General features: G+C 43.6%; 1 protein-coding gene across 5 annotated transcripts in view; it reads left to right on the top strand.

Moving 5' to 3' along the window:
• pde4d (phosphodiesterase 4D, cAMP-specific) overlaps positions 1-11,512 on the top strand; it is a 64,115-nt gene extending 52,603 nt beyond the window's left edge. For 4 of the 5 annotated variants that reach the window (XM_036526430.1, XM_036526432.1, XM_036526431.1 and 1 more), the window contains 9 exons: positions 5,933-6,026; positions 6,486-6,661; positions 6,987-7,085; positions 7,204-7,368; positions 7,702-7,801; positions 9,364-9,518; positions 9,887-10,009; positions 10,274-10,456; positions 10,920-11,512. In XM_036526430.1, the coding sequence (XP_036382323.1) occupies positions 5,933-6,026; positions 6,486-6,661; positions 6,987-7,085; positions 7,204-7,368; positions 7,702-7,801; positions 9,364-9,518; positions 9,887-10,009; positions 10,274-10,456; positions 10,920-11,342 (1,518 nt within the window). In that variant the 3' untranslated portion in view covers positions 11,343-11,512. Of the gene's footprint in view, positions 1-3,914; positions 3,989-5,932; positions 6,027-6,485; positions 6,662-6,986; positions 7,086-7,203; positions 7,369-7,701; positions 7,802-9,363; positions 9,519-9,886; positions 10,010-10,273; positions 10,457-10,919 lie in introns of those variants that run through there. The other variant, XM_036526434.1, reaches the window with a different exon arrangement.
• The last annotated feature ends 8,735 nt before the right edge of the window (positions 11,513-20,247 follow it).

The raw sequence follows: 20,247 nt of genomic DNA, 5'->3' as shown, positions 1-20,247 counted from the left end.
TGGATAAACTGTCACTTTGGCGTCATTGGGAGGAGCTGATGCCGGAATAAAAGCAGAATGTGGCCTCGTGTTATGTCATGGACTGAATGTTGTAACCCAGAGTAATCTGGCTATGTGTTGCTCTAATACTAAATAGTTTGAGAGTGTTTACTCTCTGCTTGTTTAATCTGCACAGAGGATACACTGTCACCCTCTTATACAACCCTAAAAGCTGCTCCTTTCTCAGAAAGGGTGTAATGCACAGGGGCAGGTTAGAGAATGAGCTGTGCTACTGTGTGCTGCAGAAGACCTCGCAGTGTTATTTTATATGGTAGGAATTCACTTCTGGGCATATGAGGCAGAATCAGACATATTTGTTGAAAGTGACAGACTAAACTTGGCTGATCTGGGAACAGGCAGCCACACATTTGAGGTCACCTGCATATTTGTCACCTCTCACAACAGAGGCACAATCGTTAACATGACAGCACTGTTTGGTGGCTGCTCCCTAAAATGCTGTGAAGTCATAGCACTTTTCACAGACAGCAATTTGTTCAAAAATAGGCAGTAGACTCGTTTCTTTCAATCACTGATTTAGTGGCATTTACCTTTATTTTATTCATTTTTTGTGCCCCAGTATTTTACTTTCACTTGTCAGCAGGATGGGTTATAGGCAGTAGATATTTTTTCTGGTATGGTTCCTGGTACCCAGAATTCAAAGGTCTTACAGGTCAAAGTGACGTGCAGAATGAGGCTGAAATGATTAGCAGCCCTGTGCAAAGGCACACTGAGCATGCTCAGAATCTCCAGTCTGTCTCCTGACATGCTAGACAGCTGTGAGTCTGACATTGGGTAGATGGGCGTACAGACAGACAGGCACACAGGCACACAAATACTCACAGACACACACACGCACACACACACATGCACAAATACATACACACGCGTACACACACGTTCACATACACACAGATATTCACACACACACACACACAGACACACACACTCATACAGACAAGCACAGACAAGCCTGCATGCTCCCTGTTTCCATGGTAACGCACTTGTGCACACGGACCAGCCGTCTGCATGCTGGCGCACCAGTGACTGTGGCGGGGTGGGAACGGCGACAGGTAGCGGCCTTTCGCTGGAGATGCAGTGAGACTGAGCTTGTGTGCCCAGACTGGTACAAGAGAAAGAGGGTGAGGTGCGACTATCTGCTGTTAAGTATGGAGAGCTAGAAGACAGAGTCGCTGTTTCTGTGGCAAATGAACACTGTTCATAAGAATAGGGCGGGAAAAAATTCCTCTCTCTGTCAGCAAGTAAAATAATGATTACATGATGCTGCATCTATCTTAGTCTCTGTGGTCAGATCTTTGCCCCAGAGATCCAGACTCTGAGTCCCAACACACTGCTGTACCCTTAAACCAAGCAGTTTACCTCAACTGCCCCCATAACAACGCCCATCAGTGTAAATGGTTTAAATAATGAGTGATGCAGTACAGACTAAGCAAAACTGTGTAAGGTACCCAGATTAGAGGCTTCTGGTAAAACATAACACCCAATACAGATGAAAAAATGAGGAGGAAATGAGTATGTCACATAAGCTCTTGAGAGATTCGTTGTCTGGGCAGCGCTGTGAGAAACATATTAGGCACTAGCTGCAGCTGACCACAGTGCGAGCTTTTCCCATTATAACTCTGCGCTGTGTGATCACACCTCCTCTTCTGCACTAACAATAGAACGCCAAGGTGCTATTCCCTGCGGATCACTGAGCTCAGTCCACTGTGGTAGAGACATGAGACTGAATGGGGCTGAGTCCAACATGGATGGATGTTACCAATCACTGGCTGGCTTTAACCAATTGCTGGCTTGAACCTGTTTTGCTATGAGGGGGGAAAGTGTTCCGATTGACAGCACATGATTGATCCAGCCATTATAGGGTTCATGAAGCCCCACTCTCCCATTACTACTCTGTGGAACCCTCCCCAGACAACCCTCTAGTGGTCAAACATTATTACTGCAGAAGACCCACTCTTTGACTCTCTTGATTGGTCCATGAGTGAAAGATTCATTCTGTCAAAAGGGGAGTGAATGAATGAAGGAGGATCACCATATCCAGTATGTTGCTTCTTTAAGCCACAGTCAGAACACACATTTGCTTATTGCAAACACTAGACTTTTTTCCAAGTGCGTTCTTTTTTGGGTGTTGCCCGATGTGCTTTGCACCTGAGTAGGTCGCGTCGCGGTCGCCCTGTGGCTGTGAGCACCTGTTAGCCCGCCGTCTGCTTCTTTGTCCCGTCCCTCACTCTGAAAGGGAGCGCTTGCCGTTTCGTATTTCAAAGGGGGCCGTGGAAGGCCTCCGCACATGAAAGGCCTGGAGGAGGGATGGTGAAGACGCTGGCTGCATCTGAGCAGAGTGGTGCCGTTTCATCTCAGCCCCTCCGTGAGTCCTTTACTCTGCGAGGAGAGCGTTTGTACCTGAGGGACGGCCTGTTCCTTTAAAAAGCTCATAGGCGAGACGCTCACTGTTGGGTTCTGAGCGCCTAAAATAGAAAATATTCCTTCCAATATGCTGGTGAGCCAGGTGGCGTTACACTGTGGGTATAGACCCTTTTCCAGGTGGCATATTTTTAACCTTTTAACAAAGGTTAAAAATATGCCACCTAGAAAAACTAAACTACAACACTTGGTACTTTTGCAGCTGAATAATTCTCCATTCAGCCTGGTTCCATTGGCAGGTTGTTCAGGGTTGGTTGGATTTTATAGCAGTCTAGTTAATGTCACATATTGATTCTTATACCATTAGAAAGCATCATGGGGGCACATGCTTTAGGTTGAGCCTTACTGTGATACCCAGCCTGAGGTTAAATTACTGGTACTGTTACTCAGTGATTCATAAGAGTGTACACTGAACACTCTTCTGTCACAGACCACACTGCTGACAAGGGTGTCCCTGTTCCCCATTTAAATGCCATGAAACAGGAGGTGAAAATAACATCCTCCAAAATCACTGCAATATTGAAATATGAGCAAGTGACACCTGGGTCAGGAATATGTGTTGCCTTAGTTGTCATGGTGATGGCAGATAAATGTGTAGGTCAGTTGATACCAAGAAGTTTAATGCATACTGTATAGTCATATGCCTCTGAGTTCTTCTCTCTGGGGGTATTATATGACTGAATATTCATGCTTCTGGGCTGGAGACACAAACATTTTACCACACATACACACATGCTTGCATGGCCAAGCACGTACACACATACACACACACACCCACACACCAGCAGCCTCCCTCCATCATTAAGCTCTTCCAGAAATAGTTTCTCGAATGTGTCTGGGTGAGATCTCACCATCACTCAGTGGTCCTTAGATCAAAGAGAAGAAAAAGGAAAAAAAAGGATTTACCTTCCCTCCTTGCTGCACCAATCAGCATACAGCATGCCTGTCTGAGGTTAGCTCATTCTGTGTTTTTTTTTCCCCCTGGAGGAATTTGATTGGCTGGCTGTGTGGAGCGGAGGGGTGGGGCAGAGCCCATGTGCAGTGCATGGCTTGTTGTGCAGAGAGACCCCTCCATCGCATGGTCGCTGACAGAAGTCTCCCCTCAGGAGGGTTACATTGCGTTGCATCAATTATTAATTTCCCGGAGAGCCGAGGCGCTTTCGACGAGTGGCCCACCTCCCCCTCCCCCGCCTCGGTCTCACTCTTCGGAGCATCGCAGATGGGTTTCAGTCCGCGGTGAGACCAGCCAGTGCACCGCAGACAGACCCGGGCTGCATCTCTGTGGTGCTCCTGGAGCGCGGGACTGATAGGATCATCCGAGGGATCTCACGTTCGGGCTGCTGTGAGCCCATCAGCTTCGCCTGTGGGTCTGATTCCTGTCTTCTTTTGCCTGATTGGTAACATCTCTACCTTTCATCATCTTGGGTTTTTTTTTCTGGACTAATTCGACATCATCTTCAAAATGCCGGAGGCTAATTATTTGCTCTCGGTTTCGTGGGGTTACATAAAGGTAAGATCATCAGATTTTATATGTTCAGATCTGGAGCCGGCCTCAGATCTCTGGAAGTCAGTATTTTCACAGTATGGAGAGAAAATGGACAGAATCACAATTTAATGACAGCCATATTTACTGTACTGAGATCAGCTAGAGTGGATGTGTGTCTGTGTGCTCTCTGGTTAATAAGGAGAGACTGCAGTCTGGGATCCTTCTCATATAAGATGAAACTCGGCTGCTCTGAAACGGCTCGGTGCCCTTTCGTATAATACAGCCAGACAGAACTGGGTCGGGGGGTGAGAAGCACAGATTAGTGGAAATGTTGCAGGGGGCGGGGGGGGGGGGGGGGGGGGGGGGGGGAGGGGTATGTCACATTTTGGAAGATATGATGCGTTTATCAAAAAATGCCTGCATTTTGATAAAAGCCTGCATTTTGCTAAGAGCAGGAACCGCACCTCAGAATTGCCATGAATGGCCACTAGAGGAAAAAGGCTTCCCCCTGATCTCTGGCTATTTCTGGAACAGCAGATCCCTGCTTGAGTCCCAGCATTTCTCCAAGTCTGTCTCGTTTATTCTGCAATGAAAGTGTCTTCTCCCCACCCCTGCTAACCCAACCCTCAGTGAAAAGCAGTTTCTAGGTGAATGCTTTTGTCACGCAGCATGAACACACTGCCTTCATACACACCATGTTTTATATCTGTTCTTTTTTTCTGAAGTGATATGCGTGTATTATTTTATTGTTTTGAATGAAAAATGCTGTGCTCTGGCATCACTTGGTAATAACACTCAATGGCTTGGGCTGTAGGTATGAATTTTGTTGTGAAAGGACTGGACAGCTTGGTGCTAATGGTGCACATGAGTAACAGAATGTATCATGGATATAAGAATATAAGAACGTATGAGGATTCGGCTTGTGAGCAGCCCTGGAGATTGATGTGTGTCAACTACGCACACAAACTGGGTTAATATTCCTCCACAGCCTTCTAAGAACACGTGGATACACCAGATGAACAGAAGAGAGGATTAACCTCTTTATCTAGTCACTGTTTGTATGCCCCCCATTTTCTCAGGCCCCCAGTGGTCATGGATTTTTGGTGAAGGTGAATCGAGTGGTTCAACTGACCCAATCAGAAGTGCTGTTCTTACCCAGAGTGCTCTCTATCAAATGTGTGCTAGGGGCGGTTCTACTAATTAAAGCCAAGCACTGTGTCTCTCCTTTCCTAATCAAGTCTGGCAGCGTGGGGGCGTTGGGTTGTGTGTGATGGAGTTGAGGTGGGCTCATTCACTGCACGACTTCAGTACTGAGGGTGGGGGTGAGAGGGTTTGAGCTTGGAGGGTTCAGCAATTTGAGGCAATATCCCACATCCTCCTCAGTGCCAGTCTGGGGTCTCTCTAGTGTATGTGTCCCTGGTGCCACACTCTTGCACCCTTACCTTATCACAGCTGTTCCTGGGGAGTGAGAATATTAGAAATGTCTGAGTGTATGTATGTGTGTGTGTGTGTGTGTGTGTGTGTGTGTGTGTGTGTGTGTGTGTGTGTGTGTGTGAGTGTGTGTGTGTGAGTGTGTTTGAGTGTATGAGTGTATGTCAGTGTGTTTGTATGTGGGTGTGTGCGGGAGTATAAGTGTGAGTGAGTGTGTGTATTCACTTGGCCCATTCACACTGTTGACCCACAGTCCCTACAGAGCTGGCCATTGAGCAACATTAAAACCAGACACACCATTGTAATGTGAGGACATTACATGTGAGGACATTATATACTGTACCTGTCACGGATGCCCCCTGTGAGGGCCCAAAGTATTCATTAGCCCCCCCCCCCCCCCCCTTTCTCTCTCTCAGCATATTCATTTGAATCAAAGCTTACTGCTTGAAAGTTGTTAAAACTGTTTAAAACCCTCCTGGACAGCTGCATTCAGCCTATTTACACACAGGTAACACTGTATTTGCCATTTCTTTCCAGTTCAAAAGAATGTTGAACCGGGAGCTCACGCACCTGTCCGAGATGAGTCGGTCAGGGAACCAGGTGTCAGAGTTCATTTCCAGCACCTTCTTGGGTAAGTATGTCAGAACAGCTCACCTGAAAACATCTGGCCTTGTTTTATCACAGAACAAAACATTGAATGTCTTTTAAATAAACTTCACACAGTTCTTTGAAGACAAGCAAATGAAAACAATACAAGCTCCAGCATCAGGCTGTTCTGAAGAGCTTGTGGGCTTGGAACATCACACTCAAACACTGTCTCTGAGTTTAATTCTCACATGCCGGGCTGAGTCATATCTGGTGTCTTTCTCCTGTCGGATATGATGTGTCACTGTCTTGATCTGTTTGAAAGCGCAGTCTAAATATGAACATCAGGAAAACACTGCTCTCTCTCTCACGTCTATGCTTTATCACTTTAATGAAGCTGTTCCAGTCTTGAGGTCATAGCTCTCTCTGTTCGAAGTTTTGATGTTGTAGCTCTTTCTCTCTGACGATTTGAAGTCAGGGCTCTCTTTCTCTGTGTCTCCCTTAGACAAGCAGCATGAGGTGGAGATGCCCTCTCCCCAGACACAGAAAGAGAAGGAGAAGAAGAAGCGGCCGATGTCCCAGATCAGTGGGGTGAAGAAGCTAACGCACAGCTCCAGCCTGACTAACTCCAACATCCCCCGCTTTGGCGTGAAGACTGAGAACGAGGACTCACTGGCCAAGGTGAGGACTCCACACCAGCTTTCTACAACATTTACAATGACTGACACGAGGGGGAGCTGATGAGCGACAGGCCTCATCAAAGCGACATTGATGAAAGGCTCCGATTCGCTGGCCATTATGAGGGCAAGGAGCCGCTACAGAGAAGGAGAATAAGACTCAAGCAGAATTTTGAAATAGCCTCAACTGAAGTCAGGGTCTGTCATAAATATTTTAATAGCTTTTATTTCCACCAGCCCTGTAGCTAAGAATGCAGTATTTTTTTAGAATGTTAAGTCTAAATGTAATATACCTGTGTTTTTTAATGAGAAATTGTGTTCTCTTTCAGGAGCTGGAGGATATAAACAAATGGGGCCTTAATGTTTTTAAAGTCACAGAGTTTTCAGGAAACAGACCTTTAACCGTAATTATGTACACAATCTTCCAGGTAAGATGCTGTATTTTTGATTTATGTAACAGTGTGATGTAACCATTATTCTAACTGCCTTTTTTTTCTAAGCGTAGACCTCTGCTGATGGAATTGTTGCTTTTGTGCTCGTTTTCAGGAGAGAGACTTGTTAAAAACATTCAGAATTCCATTAGATACCTTTATAACTTACCTGATGACCTTAGAAGATCATTACCATGGTGATGTTGCCTATCACAACAATATCCATGCTGCTGATGTCACCCAGTCCACCCACGTGCTGCTGTCAACCCCTGCATTAGAGGTAAGGAGCTCTGACCGCATGGTCATGTTATCGGTCCCTGCTTTAGTAGTATGGAGCTCTGACCATGTGATCTCTATTGCTGCTGCATGGGAAAGCAGTTTTGACAACCTGATCATATTATCTACCAATGGTAGATCGACTAGCATTGAACACATATGTGCCATTTTATTTTAATGAAGCACAGCGGTTTAAAGCCATTTTAACTGTCACCCAAAATCCCAAATTTCCATTCCCTTCATGCATAAGGGTTGATTTGTCTGGGTTTATGTTACTGTATGCATGTGCATACATGTGTTTTCTATTTGAATAGGCAGTTTTTTCTGCTTCTCACAGGCGGTGTTTACAGACCTGGAAATTCTGGCTGCCATTTTTGCCAGTGCTATTCATGACGTGGACCACCCGGGCGTATCCAACCAGTTCCTCATCAGCACCAGTGAGTGTTATTATTCAGCCAGTCAGCACCTAGGAATATCTCTGTTTCAGCCAATCAGCACCAGTGAGTGCTTTTATTTCAGCCAGTCACAAGACATGCATCCACATGTGTCAGTCTCCATGCAGGGTAACAATCTGGCTGCAAAGAGCAGACAAGAGGCAGTACTCCTCAAATTGGAGTGACATCAGGACAAGAGTTTATGGTTTTTTTATCCAGAAAGATTACATAATTCAAATGTAAGGGGTTTTGCCCCATTATCCCTGTAAGTTAGAGTTCTTGCAATACTCCCGTTGGATTTTAGATGGGATTAGAGGCTTGGTATAGTGATCAGGCTTGGTACAGAAGATCACCCGTCATCCAGCTCTCATGGGTCTGCAGGATGAGGCAGGCCAGGGGTGTCTAAACATCTAACAAATTCAGCAAGATGAACTGTTTCTCTTCTACCAGAGTAGAGAGAGAGACATTGGTTGGACAAGGGGCATGTGAAGCATGACAGCATGACTTCCCTGTTTGTCTGTGTGTGTGTGTGTGTGTGTGTGTGTGTGTGTGTGTGTGTGTGTGTGTGTGTGTGCGTGTTAGGGATAGAAGATTCACCAATTCGCATCGGTGCAACGGCATAAAAGTTCACGATGCGATTGCCCTGATTAAAAAAGTGTTCACTGCATACAATTTGCATCGTTGCATCGTTTCTAACATCTTTGCATCTGTAAAATCTGATTTATTTATATATAATTATTAGTAGAGGCCCTATGCCTTTATTATTTAGAAATGTGACCAATAATTTCTGACCAATAATTTTATATTTAGACTGATTCCTCCTCTCTAAATTGTTTCTCAAGCGCACTCTCTCATCTCCACTGCTGTCAGTGGCAAATTCTCGTCAAGTCTCTCGGCCAAGTCTTGCACAAGTTGGAGGCGAGTCCGGGCGAGTCACGGATTATCATGGAGGAGGAAGAGCTACACTTTCCACCGAATTGCTACAAATCAAATGTTTGGCGACACTTCGGATTTAGAACCAAAGAAATAAAACCAAACTATCTGTACCATATTGAATTGCATAGCATCATATTCTTTTGCATCACATCGTATCACATTGTCGCACTACATCGCAATAGGGGTGAATCATATTGTATCGCATTAGTAGTGGCTTCATATTTACATTTACATTTATTCATTTGGCAGACGCTTTTATTCAAAGCGACTTACATAGGTGACAGTTGTTTTACAATGTTATCCATTTATACAGCTGGATATTTACTGAGGCAACTGTGGGTTAAGTACCTTGCCCAAGGGTACAGCAGCAGTGTCCCAGCGGGCAACCTTTCGGTTACAAGTCCTGCTCCTTAACCACTATGCTACACTGCCACCCACTTCATATGTATCTTTAATGTGTCGGATTTTTGCCAATGCATCGGGATGTATATTGCATTGGCCTCAGTGATGGAGATGCACATCCCTAGTGTGTGTGCGTGTGTGTGCGTGTGTGTGTGTGTGTGTTTGTGCGCAGACACTCAGTGGTAAACCGAATGCATTTTGCTTTATTACTCTTGTGTTTCCCTCAGACTCGGAGCTGGCCCTCATGTACAACGACTCCTCTGTGCTGGAGAACCACCACCTGGCCGTGGGCTTCAAGCTGCTGCAGGAGGAGAACTGTGACATCTTCCAGAACCTGAGCAAAAAGCAGCGGCAGTCCCTGCGCAAGATGGTCATCGACATTGTGAGTCATTGGCAGTCTACTTACAGATTTACACTGGCCATCTAAACACCACTGGCGCCACTGAGAGAGAGAGAGAGAGAGAGACTGTGTGCGCGTAGTCTCTAAGCACTGCAGCCTGTGGCATAACCACGTCACTGTCCTAGACATCTGTTGCACCTTTACAGCATGAAATCTATCTGGGGGAGTGCTCATGCACTTCCTTTTATGCCTCAATGTGTTTTTTATCCATCACACCAGGTATCTCGCACAGCTCACATTTGAAATAGTATCCATTTATACAGACAGATGTTTTCTGTTAAGGGCTCCCATGAAACCTGTGACCTTCTGGCTAGAAGCCCACGTCCTTGACCTGTGTCTCCACTCCCTAGGTCCTTGCCACTGATATGTCCAAACACATGAACCTCCTAGCTGACCTCAAAACTATGGTGGAAACCAAGAAGGTGACCAGCTCTGGAGTGCTGCTGCTAGACAACTACTCTGATAGGATACAGGTAAGACACCTGTCCCAGTGTCCCTGTGTACCTCAGAACCATTCAGACAGGATACAGACCTAGCTCATGAACTTAGGCAGGCAGATATAATTCTTGAAGTAACTTGTCAAGAAAGAGATGAGTCAATTAGTTAACTAAGTAATGAACCAATCCTTGAAAGGATTACGCTATTAATGGGCCAGTGATTATAAATGATTCTGGAAAGCGGTGCGATTTAGGACTGTTTGGAAAAAGTGGTTCAGAAGCGGTCTGGGTTCATCTCAGGTTCTGCAGAACATGGTTCACTGTGCTGACCTGAGCAACCCCACCAAGCCGCTGCAGCTGTACCGCCAGTGGACCGACCGCATCATGGAGGAGTTCTTCAGCCAGGGCGACCGCGAACGCGACCGCGGCATGGAGATCAGCCCCATGTGCGACAAACACAATGCCTCGGTGGAGAAGTCACAGGTGAACCGACCGCACACAACAAACACAAACATACGCAACCACCACAGCGGTCCACATTCAGTCACCAGCATGGTCCAATGATCAACTCACTGTCTTTTGTCCCAATCCAGCTGTAAAAATCTGTGATTCTGAAACGTCAGGCAGCCGGACACGGTGGTGGCTAAAGCACTGCACATTAAGGTGTGATGATAATATGAAAGGGCTCTAAAGAAAGAATGATGTGTAAAGTAGACTAAAACAGAGACTATTAAAACCAGACCTACTCTCAATTCTGACAGGGTAACACTCTGACAGAGGGCTCAAAGGTTGTGTAACCCCCACATCGTCCACCTCCTGTAGGACACATGGGGAACCTGACCACTGACTTGTTTATGCTTGTTTGTGTGTGTACGCGCACGCACATGTGTGTGTGCCTGGTAGAGGTGGGCTTTGTTATACTGATGTGTGGGTTTACCTGATACAGGTGGGCTTTATCGACTACATTGTGCACCCTCTGTGGGAGACGTGGGCGGACCTGGTGCACCCTGACGCCCAGGACATCCTGGACACGCTGGAGGAGAACCGGGACTGGTACCAGAGCACCATCCCCCAGAGCCCCTCCCCCGCCCTGGACGCGGCCGACGGGAGCCGCCCGGGCGGGGCCGACAAGTTCCAGTTCGAGCTGACTCTGGAGGAGGACGGCGAGTCGGACACGGAGAAAGACAGCGGCAGCCACGTCGAGGAAGAGGAGGAGGGAGAGGAGGAGGAAGACGAGGAGGAGGAAGAGGACAACAGCTGCAGCGACTCCAAAACGCTTTGCACTCAGGACTCCACTGAGATCCCACTGGACGAGCAGGTCGGGGTAGAGGAGGAAGAGGAGGAGGAAGAGAAGCCTGCAGGCACATAGCAGTGTGAACAGCATCCGAATGCTCTCACAGCTCTGCAAAGAACACATCGTATTTATACTGACACATTTTATTTTCGCCTTGTTCATTTTTATGGTGTTTGCTTTTTATTCTTTAATAACAGTTCCAAAGCGCATGTTGCACTCCTCAACCTGAAGCGCACCACCCAGCCCCCCCCCCCCCCCCCGACCGCCACCCCACACCCAGGCCCATGTTCTCTAGCTCTCCTGCACGTCTGCACTCAGGAAATACTCTTCCTTTTCTTTTTCTTCTTTTGTTATCCTTATTTCTTCAGTGGGATGTTTTGATCTTTTGTGTTTTTAGCCTGGAGCAGATCATCGGTGTGTTCTCTCTGTGGCTCCCCAGAGTCACCTGGCCTAAGCATCTTAGCCCCTCCCCTTTTCTCCGAAAGGATAACAGCACATCTGATAGAGAGGGGGACGGAAAGTGTTGAACTCAATTTTATAGGATGGAAGTGTTGACCTTTAGTGACCCCTCGTCGGAGGAGGTAGAATGAAAGGTCTGAAGGACACATCATGTGTGGATCTGACACTTTTCTGAATTCTGAGTCTTCCTAGGAACCTGACTGAGAGAAAAATCAGACAGCTGCCACCTCAGATTTTTTTAAAATCATATGTAAAATGAGAAACTTTTGTAAAAAAAAAAATGAAAACAACAAAACAAAATTAATGTGTTAGAATTGTTATTTACAAGATTATTTACAAGAATCTCATGGGCCATTGCTATTGAGTTTTAAAAACAGTAACTTGCAAGTGTTCTGCTGTGGTCCTTCAATGAGCCCATTGCACAGATAGAAACCATGTTAGTAGAAACAGAAGCTTCTTATTAATTGCTAATCTCACTGATTTTGTTTCTATGCTATCCTTTTCATAATATTTTTTTTATCATTTATTTCAAGCATTTTGAAATGGGGAAATTGTGGTTATTGTCTGTACATATATCAAGCTATTTATACTACACATTTTTTTCAATAATTTCAGCCTTCATATTTTCAAATCATTAAAGTTGTAGATGTACAGTACATCTTAACAAGTATTGTGTAGGTAACAAGTTACCAACACGAAACACGAAGAATGAAAGTTCGTACACGTTGCACACTGCAGGCAGCAGACGATGAAAGCACCTTGGTTATAATGCGCACCTGAGAGCTTTAGGTTTCTCGCTGGACACTCAGCATCACTCATGTGTGGGTCGCCTTCTTATCGTGACCCATGCAGGTGAAGACATGACTCATTGTTGCTCATTTTTCTGGGTCTTTCTTTATGCTAGAAGGCCCTTGTTTCTATGGGTTCACTTTATGTGATGTGAGTTTGCAATTTCCATATTTGTTTTGTATTTTTTTTTTTTATTTTGTATTCATTCTTTATACTTTATCTGCCAAAACTGCTCCGCCCAATACCCAAGGTATGTCCAAGTGTTTCACACCTTAACATAGAATTCTATACAGAGATTAATTTATGTGGGTTATCTTCTGTTTTGTCTACTTGTTCAGACAATAGAGTGGTACTGTAGAGCATCACCTGTAGCAAAGACAACAGTAAGGCTTGCAAGTTACTACTGTACTCCCAAATACATTTATCTCTATTAGATGACCAAATATCTTTCTGTCTTTGGTACGCCCAAACAACTGCATTTCTGCCCAGAGGGTGCATGTAGAGCAAGCTGTTTTTGTAAAATATCTAGAGAAGAAAAAAAAAAACTTGAAAGAGTGGATGACTTTTACAGAGTGAAAACTGAAAAAGAAGAGAAAAAAAAACATTTTAAAATGCATAATTTTATATTTGAGTATTTTATTTAGTGCCAAGCCTTTTGTTCCCTCACCAAATGACCTTACCAATAATAGATTTTTTAGTTTGTCTCTGTTTACAACCATGTATTTATTGTGCTGCACAGTTATTCCATTTACTGTAAATGACTCTTATTATATCATCCCTTATGGCGATGGTGTTGTTGTAATACGTAACTCTTGTTGAGAGAATGTTTATTATACGTACTTATTCAGTGTAAAATAATCTGTCATCTGAGAGCTTGGTTCTATGGGGAGCCCGGGTAACCCAGTCCCCGGGCTGTGCCTTAACTTAACAGTCTTTTTTTAATTTATTTTTAAATGTGTTTCTTCAGTTGTTCCTCTTCTCTATAGCTGCACCAGAGAGACGCCAGTGGCCGGAAGGGTTGAGCCCACAGACTGTCTCAGACTGCATCAGTCTCTAGGCCTCATCATGCGTGTGTTTAAAAAACTTATACATTAATAATAATAACCATATTAATAAAACCATGACCTTATTTTTAAAGATGCTTGTTTAAATGGTTGCTGTTTTGTGGAAGGCTGATGAATGGCACCTGATAGAACTCTATGTTTGTATAACCTGTCACCTGGTGCTGCGTGTAGCACAGAGAAATGCAATAGGACGACACACGAGCCAGGGGCGGAGTTCAGCAGCACCGAGAGGCAGTAGGGCTTCATGGATCTCAGAATGGGTGGAGCCACCATCTGCTGTCAGTCATTGTTTAGGGACTAATCAGAAGACTTTTCTGTCCATAGCAATATATTTTGAATGGTACAAATCACTGAGACATTGTGAGCATGATAGCTTCACCCATTTGAGAGTTTTGTGAAGCCTCTGTGTCCAGTCACTAGCCAATAGGGAGTAATCACTCTGTGAGACTGTGTGCAGTGATTGGACAGTTAGGCTTTATTAACCTCAGAATGGGCGGAGCTATCATGTACTTTCAGTGGTGCACTGATGTTGACGTTCAGCCAGTGGCAGTGCTTTGCTGTGGAAAGTCTCTGGATTACTACCAGAGGAGCCCGTGATTGACAGCACTCAGTTGTCTCATCCCGCTGTGGGTGTTATGAAGCCTGGCTCTCCCATTGCTAACTGCAGAGCCCAGCTCACTTGTTAGCATATCACTCAGAGGTTTCCAGGGATGCAGTGGTGGTGCCTCTGTGTGTGATAAGACTTTGTGCTGTCCTGTAGATATTTGCACGTTTGTTGTGGGTTTTGGGGGGTTTAGTGAAAGCGATGCCCTCAACATTGTCCTCGACTGAGCCTCTTCTCTGACACACACTGTAGATTCTGTCAGCCCTGGACCAATGGAATCAGTGACCTTTTCTCTGCTTTTTATTTGTTTATATTTTCCTTTTTACAGTGCAAAAGGGATTCACAAACTGTTACTGTAAAGGACTCCAGAACAACAGTTAATGTTTTTTTCCTGTGGGTCACGTGAAGAACACCAACGTATCTGAAAGATTCACAAGACAGTAATGCAGTTATTTTAATGGACTACATGTCTCTTACAGTCTATTGGATAGTACTGTAGATCACAAACTTCAGTAAAAAATGGAATAAAATTCGAAAAAAAAAAACATTTTATATGCAGCAGATGAAATAAACGCATGGGTCAGCTCTGCCTCTGCTGTGATTTCTTGACTGTCTGTCTACTCACCTACTGTTTGTATGTAAACAGGATAGACATCTACACTAAAAAGTCATACCTGAAGGAGTGACTGCAAAAGTAATAGTAAAATAATAACTAATGATAATAATAAAATCATTCAAAAATGTTCGTATTAAACTTAAAGACTAGGCTATAGCGTGGGTACAGAAAATAATATGGTAATTATTATATTAATCTATAAAACGTGTTTATTATATGTTAGCTACAACATTATTCACGTTGTCTGAAAAAGTGTTCGTTAGTGACGTCCAGCAACCGCAATGCCGTTTATTTTCACTAGGCAGCGCCACCTCGAGGCGATATGGAGAATAAACTTCCACGTCATGGTTAGAGAACTTATTTTTCCAGTCTTTATTGATTGATGCTTTATTGACTTACATTTAATAAAGACGAAAGTCAGTCGAAAGACCAGGGAGTTGCACCCCTTATATTTTAGGGGTTGCTCTTTTTCTCACGGTGTAATTACTTTAGGTGTATTTAAACATGACACTGAATTTAAGTCTCAGTTAAACGTTCTGCAGTATTTTTATACGTATGCACTATGAAATGGATATAGACGATTGAATTACATATACAACTGAAAGTTAATTTAAGCCGAATGACAAATATCCTCTCTTGGCAGATTAAATACAGGTTTCGGTCAATTGTGTGTAATTCCCAACATAATATCCTTTCATTAGCTTTCTTGTTACGTGCAGCCTACCTGCCCCCTATCTATGTCTATCTATCCTATCGATTGCTATTTTCCAAAAAAAAAAAAAAAAAAAACTCTACACTAGCCTAGCACTTAACTTTGTATTTTACCGACTTCTTGTAATACCTTAGGTATACCTTACTCTTAGCATAGTGATGCACTTATTTTTGACTCGTTCTGGGTAAGAGTGTCTGCTAAATGATGTAATGTAACGTAATGTAATGGAATGAGTGCATTTCGAACTAACGCCGATAACCCCCATCATACAGAATTTATCTCGAAACTGCTCCATTCCAAGAGATTAATACACAGCGAATTTAGGCGCCGCCATCAACATGAAATGACCCAGCTGTCGACATAACGTTTTGAAAACGTTGTGGCGATGTTCCCTTTATGTTGCGGCAACATCACAATACATTGCCGTGACTATGTGAAAAAGAAGGCGCTATTGATTCTCACTACGTTGTGTCATAACATTGTAACTACGGTACCGGCACTGAGGTTAATTTTTAAAGACAAATCACGAACAAGATATTTCTGTGTTAGAAATTGTAAAACTTAGTTGTAAGACAACTCTATAACTTGACTGTTATAATACATAAATTATATACTTTTCAGCTCTTCTTACCTTCATTCACCAAACTGAACACCTTACCCCAAAACATACATGGTGTTAGCTAATTATGGCATGATTCCTGTAATGTCACTAGTTAAGGACTTGCCATAGGTTACATGACTCCTGAACAGTCAGCGTGGAACGCTCGCTTGCCTTTTTTTATCTCCACCAGGGGGCGAGCTTTCAGTGGTAGCACATAAAAAACAAACCGAATTCAAATAACAGCAAGCGCATCAAAATGATGGTTTTCTGGTCATGAAAAATCATTTGTGTTTAGCGAGTACTGTGAACTAAGGTATAAAATATGAAACACATTCACCTGGTAAATACATTCAAGCCATTTTTAATATGCGGTTAAGATGATGATGCAACATGTTTCAACATGCAAATTGTGTTCTTGGAACTGCTGGCTATGCCTTTGCATCTCAGACAATTTGGAAAGGTAAAAAAAAAGCCTCTTGAAATCCTTTGCCACCTTCTGATCAGGTCTCACATCTCACAAATATTTTAGTTTTTAGTGTTCGATATCAAAAATAAAGGTTTTACTCAATCAGCATGCAGTCGACAAGTAATGAGTGACCTTAATGTCTGTGTATTTACACTGTATACCTTTACTGCAAACACTTTGGTAGAGTTATTACATAGTACTCACAATGATTAAACATGCTTGTGGCTTGTGTAATTACACTTGTGTAAAGGCCACAGGGTGTATGAACAAGGTAATTACTGTGTAGTTACACAGTTGTGTTCCTTTGTAGGTGCAGTGTAATACTTTGGGATTAGGGCCACTTCAATAAAGACCAAGTCTGAAATATGACAAAACACAAATAATCTAAGTCATTTCACTGGAAGAACAGAAATACTGTATTTAGTGCTTGCTGTATGTAAATGTATTTGTATGTGTACAGGAGTGCGTGTGTGAACATGTGTGCATAAGTGTACGTGAGTGTGTATGTGCGCATGTATGGATGTGTCAGTATATGAACATATCTGCATGTGTCTGCATGTGTATATGCATGTATATGTATGTGAATATATGTTTGTGCATGTATGTGTATAAACGTGCATGTGTATATATTTATCCCAATATATGTGCATGCGTATATTTTTATCTGAATGTATGAACTGTATATTTATCTGAATATATGTACATGTGGATATATTTATCTGATTATCTGTGCATGTGCATATTTATATGAATATATGTGCATATGTGTCTTTATATGTCTGTGAGTACATGTGTGTACGTGTGAGTGTGTGACCGTACTGCACTGATGCTCGGCAGCTTATTGAATACACTTCCTTTATTTGTGTTCATCTCAAAAACACTTCTGCTATACATAACTCACATACAGGTACAAACTAAATATTCAGCTCAATATTAATCCACGCAAGGAATACAGAACGAAGCAGGACAATAGGGGACATACATGTTTATAATAGGGCAATGGCAGGTTTCAGTAGCATTTACGGCTGCAGCATTGGAAATACTATACACCTACATTTCTTAGTAACACAGAGAGGTTTTTTGTATACTGTGATTTTTCAATGTAGCATTACTAATAGTCAAATTTATCTGTCTCTCTGTATATATACACAAACACACATATTGCTCCAAAATAGGGAGCATGTTACAGTGTCTTAAGGGAAAGATGAAGTGATATTATCAGCAGTATCTCTGGTGTATTAAAACCAAACAACCCACTGTCGTTCTGTAACTCTTTTCCCTTTGACTCCACAGAAAGGTCCACAGAGATTATCTGAGCTATAAGCAGCTGCTTTAATGCATGAACAGAACAGCGTGCAGTTTTACAGGGCATGAAATTATATTTGCTCTTCTTTTATGATGGGAGAGACAGCCTGATAGTTAGGCCTGAATGTTACAACAGGGGCAGAATGAGAAGGAAAAGGATCCTCCAGCTGCACATGGGAACCGCACTTTCCTTTCGCTGGCGTTTCTAACGCTGAGCTTTGAAACACTTTGAGTGACAGGGGGCGAAGGAAGGTTCGCTTATGGATAACATCAGAACATTGTCGTGTGGCAGCGGTCTGTCTGGTCTCTATGGAGATGTGGGCGTTGAGACAGCCCAGAGACCTCTGACTCACTCTGTCATAACAGACAGAGCGTCTCAAAATCGCCATGCCATGCGGTTGCTATGGTGACCCAAACCCCGCCATCACAAAGAATAGAACAGTTTCCAAGAAGTGTTAAATTTATTTTCATTACTCCTGCTCCAAATGCTGGTGCTACGCACTATCCCTCCACAATGTATTGGCATGCTCAGAATTCTGTCTGAGAAGTTCTTCATTTTAGAAGTACTGAAGTGAAATGAAGCTTCTGCACCTCAGAAATCTGACCTTTGACTCCTCTATCTGCAGTTTCTTTCTGACAGCTTTAGGTAACCCATAAGACACAGGATCAGGGACTGCAACCGCGCGACTCAGCTCCCTTGACCTCACTACTCCATCTCTCTTTAGTCACTCACCTACTTCTCCATGGGTTTCTGCTTTTACCCATGCGTGCTCAGGACATGCTATTTTCACACAGGTGTGGCCAGGTAATGCTTTTCTGATCTGAATAAAGAACAAAAGCTCAGCAGCAGGCACAGCAGAAGAGCTGAAGGAAGGAAAGGAGAGAGAGAGAGAGAGAGACAGAGAGAGAGGCAGTGGGAGGGAGAGAGAAGAGCCTGTTTCCATTATCAGCTCTCTCTGAAACACACTGCCTCTCGCTCCATCTCTTCACACTTTAAGTCAGTCATTCGTCCAGCCTTTAAGTGCCCCAGGGAAACACACACTCTGACTCCACACATCAGCACTGTGACTAAGACACTGGCCCCATAAAAAAAACAACACACACACCCGACTGTTCAACGGGGAACACGAACCGACGCTGGCCAATATTTGGTTCAACAGCACCATCACTTAATGAGAGCCTCTGGCACAGAAGCTGTATTACATGTAAAGTACAGTGGATGGGAGACAAACACTTACTCATACAGTGATAAAAAAATACAGCCTTTCCATGCCAGCGAAGAAAACACGAGAAGGAACGCCAGCACACATCCTGTTCCATTCGCTCTGCTGGAGTTTTCACTCAACACCAAACACCTCCCTCCTTGCACACATAGAGACACACACACACACACACACACACAAAGCCATAATGATGCACGCACTGCACACACACACACACACACACACACACACACACACACACACACACACACACACACACTTCTATAATATGTACTTGAGTTACCAAATGAGTTACCAAAATTCACATTCCACATCACAGTCATGCAACTACAGTGAGTTCCCATGGTGATGGATAACTCTGTACAACAAACAGTTCTGTAAATATTGCACATGTTGGCCCATTGCACCTCAAATCAAGATCTGAGGATGCACACAAATTCATTAAATACAAATAGATAAATATCACTAGAAATGACTCACGATTTCATGCAACATTTAAGACAGCACACCCACGAGGAGGGCTGAGCTGCCAGGCTGGGGGGGCAGAACCTGGAGCTGCAACGTTTGCCCACTGCATCTGGCAGCGGTGTCATACTATGCACACTAAAAACACAGTGGGATAAACACACCTTAGTTCACACATCCTGTTCCAAGTCAAGACCATTCCTGGACCCCCCTGTTCAACCGGTAAGCAGGCCACTTTGGATGCATTGCTCTCCTTTTGCAAACTTTGAAAGACTCCCTTCCTGGGATTTCCTGAAGACCTCACTGGTGCTTCCACTACCCAAATACACGAATATAAAACATCAGCACACCTCGGCTAATATTCTCCACCTCATTTGGATGTCTGTGCTAAAACCAACCAACCCACAAACATACAGCAGCTCTTCAATACCAGCTGTAAAATAAGTGTGGCAAATCAAAAAATACTCTTCCAGAACAGAACATAGACAACAGGAATTTCTAACCAAAAGGCATTGTTTTTAGTTTAGAAATATAAAAATAAACAAAAATATATACATACACACACATATACACAAAAATGAATATTCTTTTTTTTTGCAAAACTACTACACAGAAGAAAGGTCACTCTTGATTTCAACTCTTGTGGCTGCTTTTTACAGTCAACACCAGCCTCCAC

This window comes from Megalops cyprinoides, chromosome 4 (genome assembly GCF_013368585.1).
Source record: "Megalops cyprinoides isolate fMegCyp1 chromosome 4, fMegCyp1.pri, whole genome shotgun sequence".
Taxonomy (NCBI): domain Eukaryota; kingdom Metazoa; phylum Chordata; class Actinopteri; order Elopiformes; family Megalopidae; genus Megalops; species Megalops cyprinoides.
Note: the sequence above shows the minus strand (reverse complement) of the source record. Positions and strands in the feature narration are given on the sequence as shown.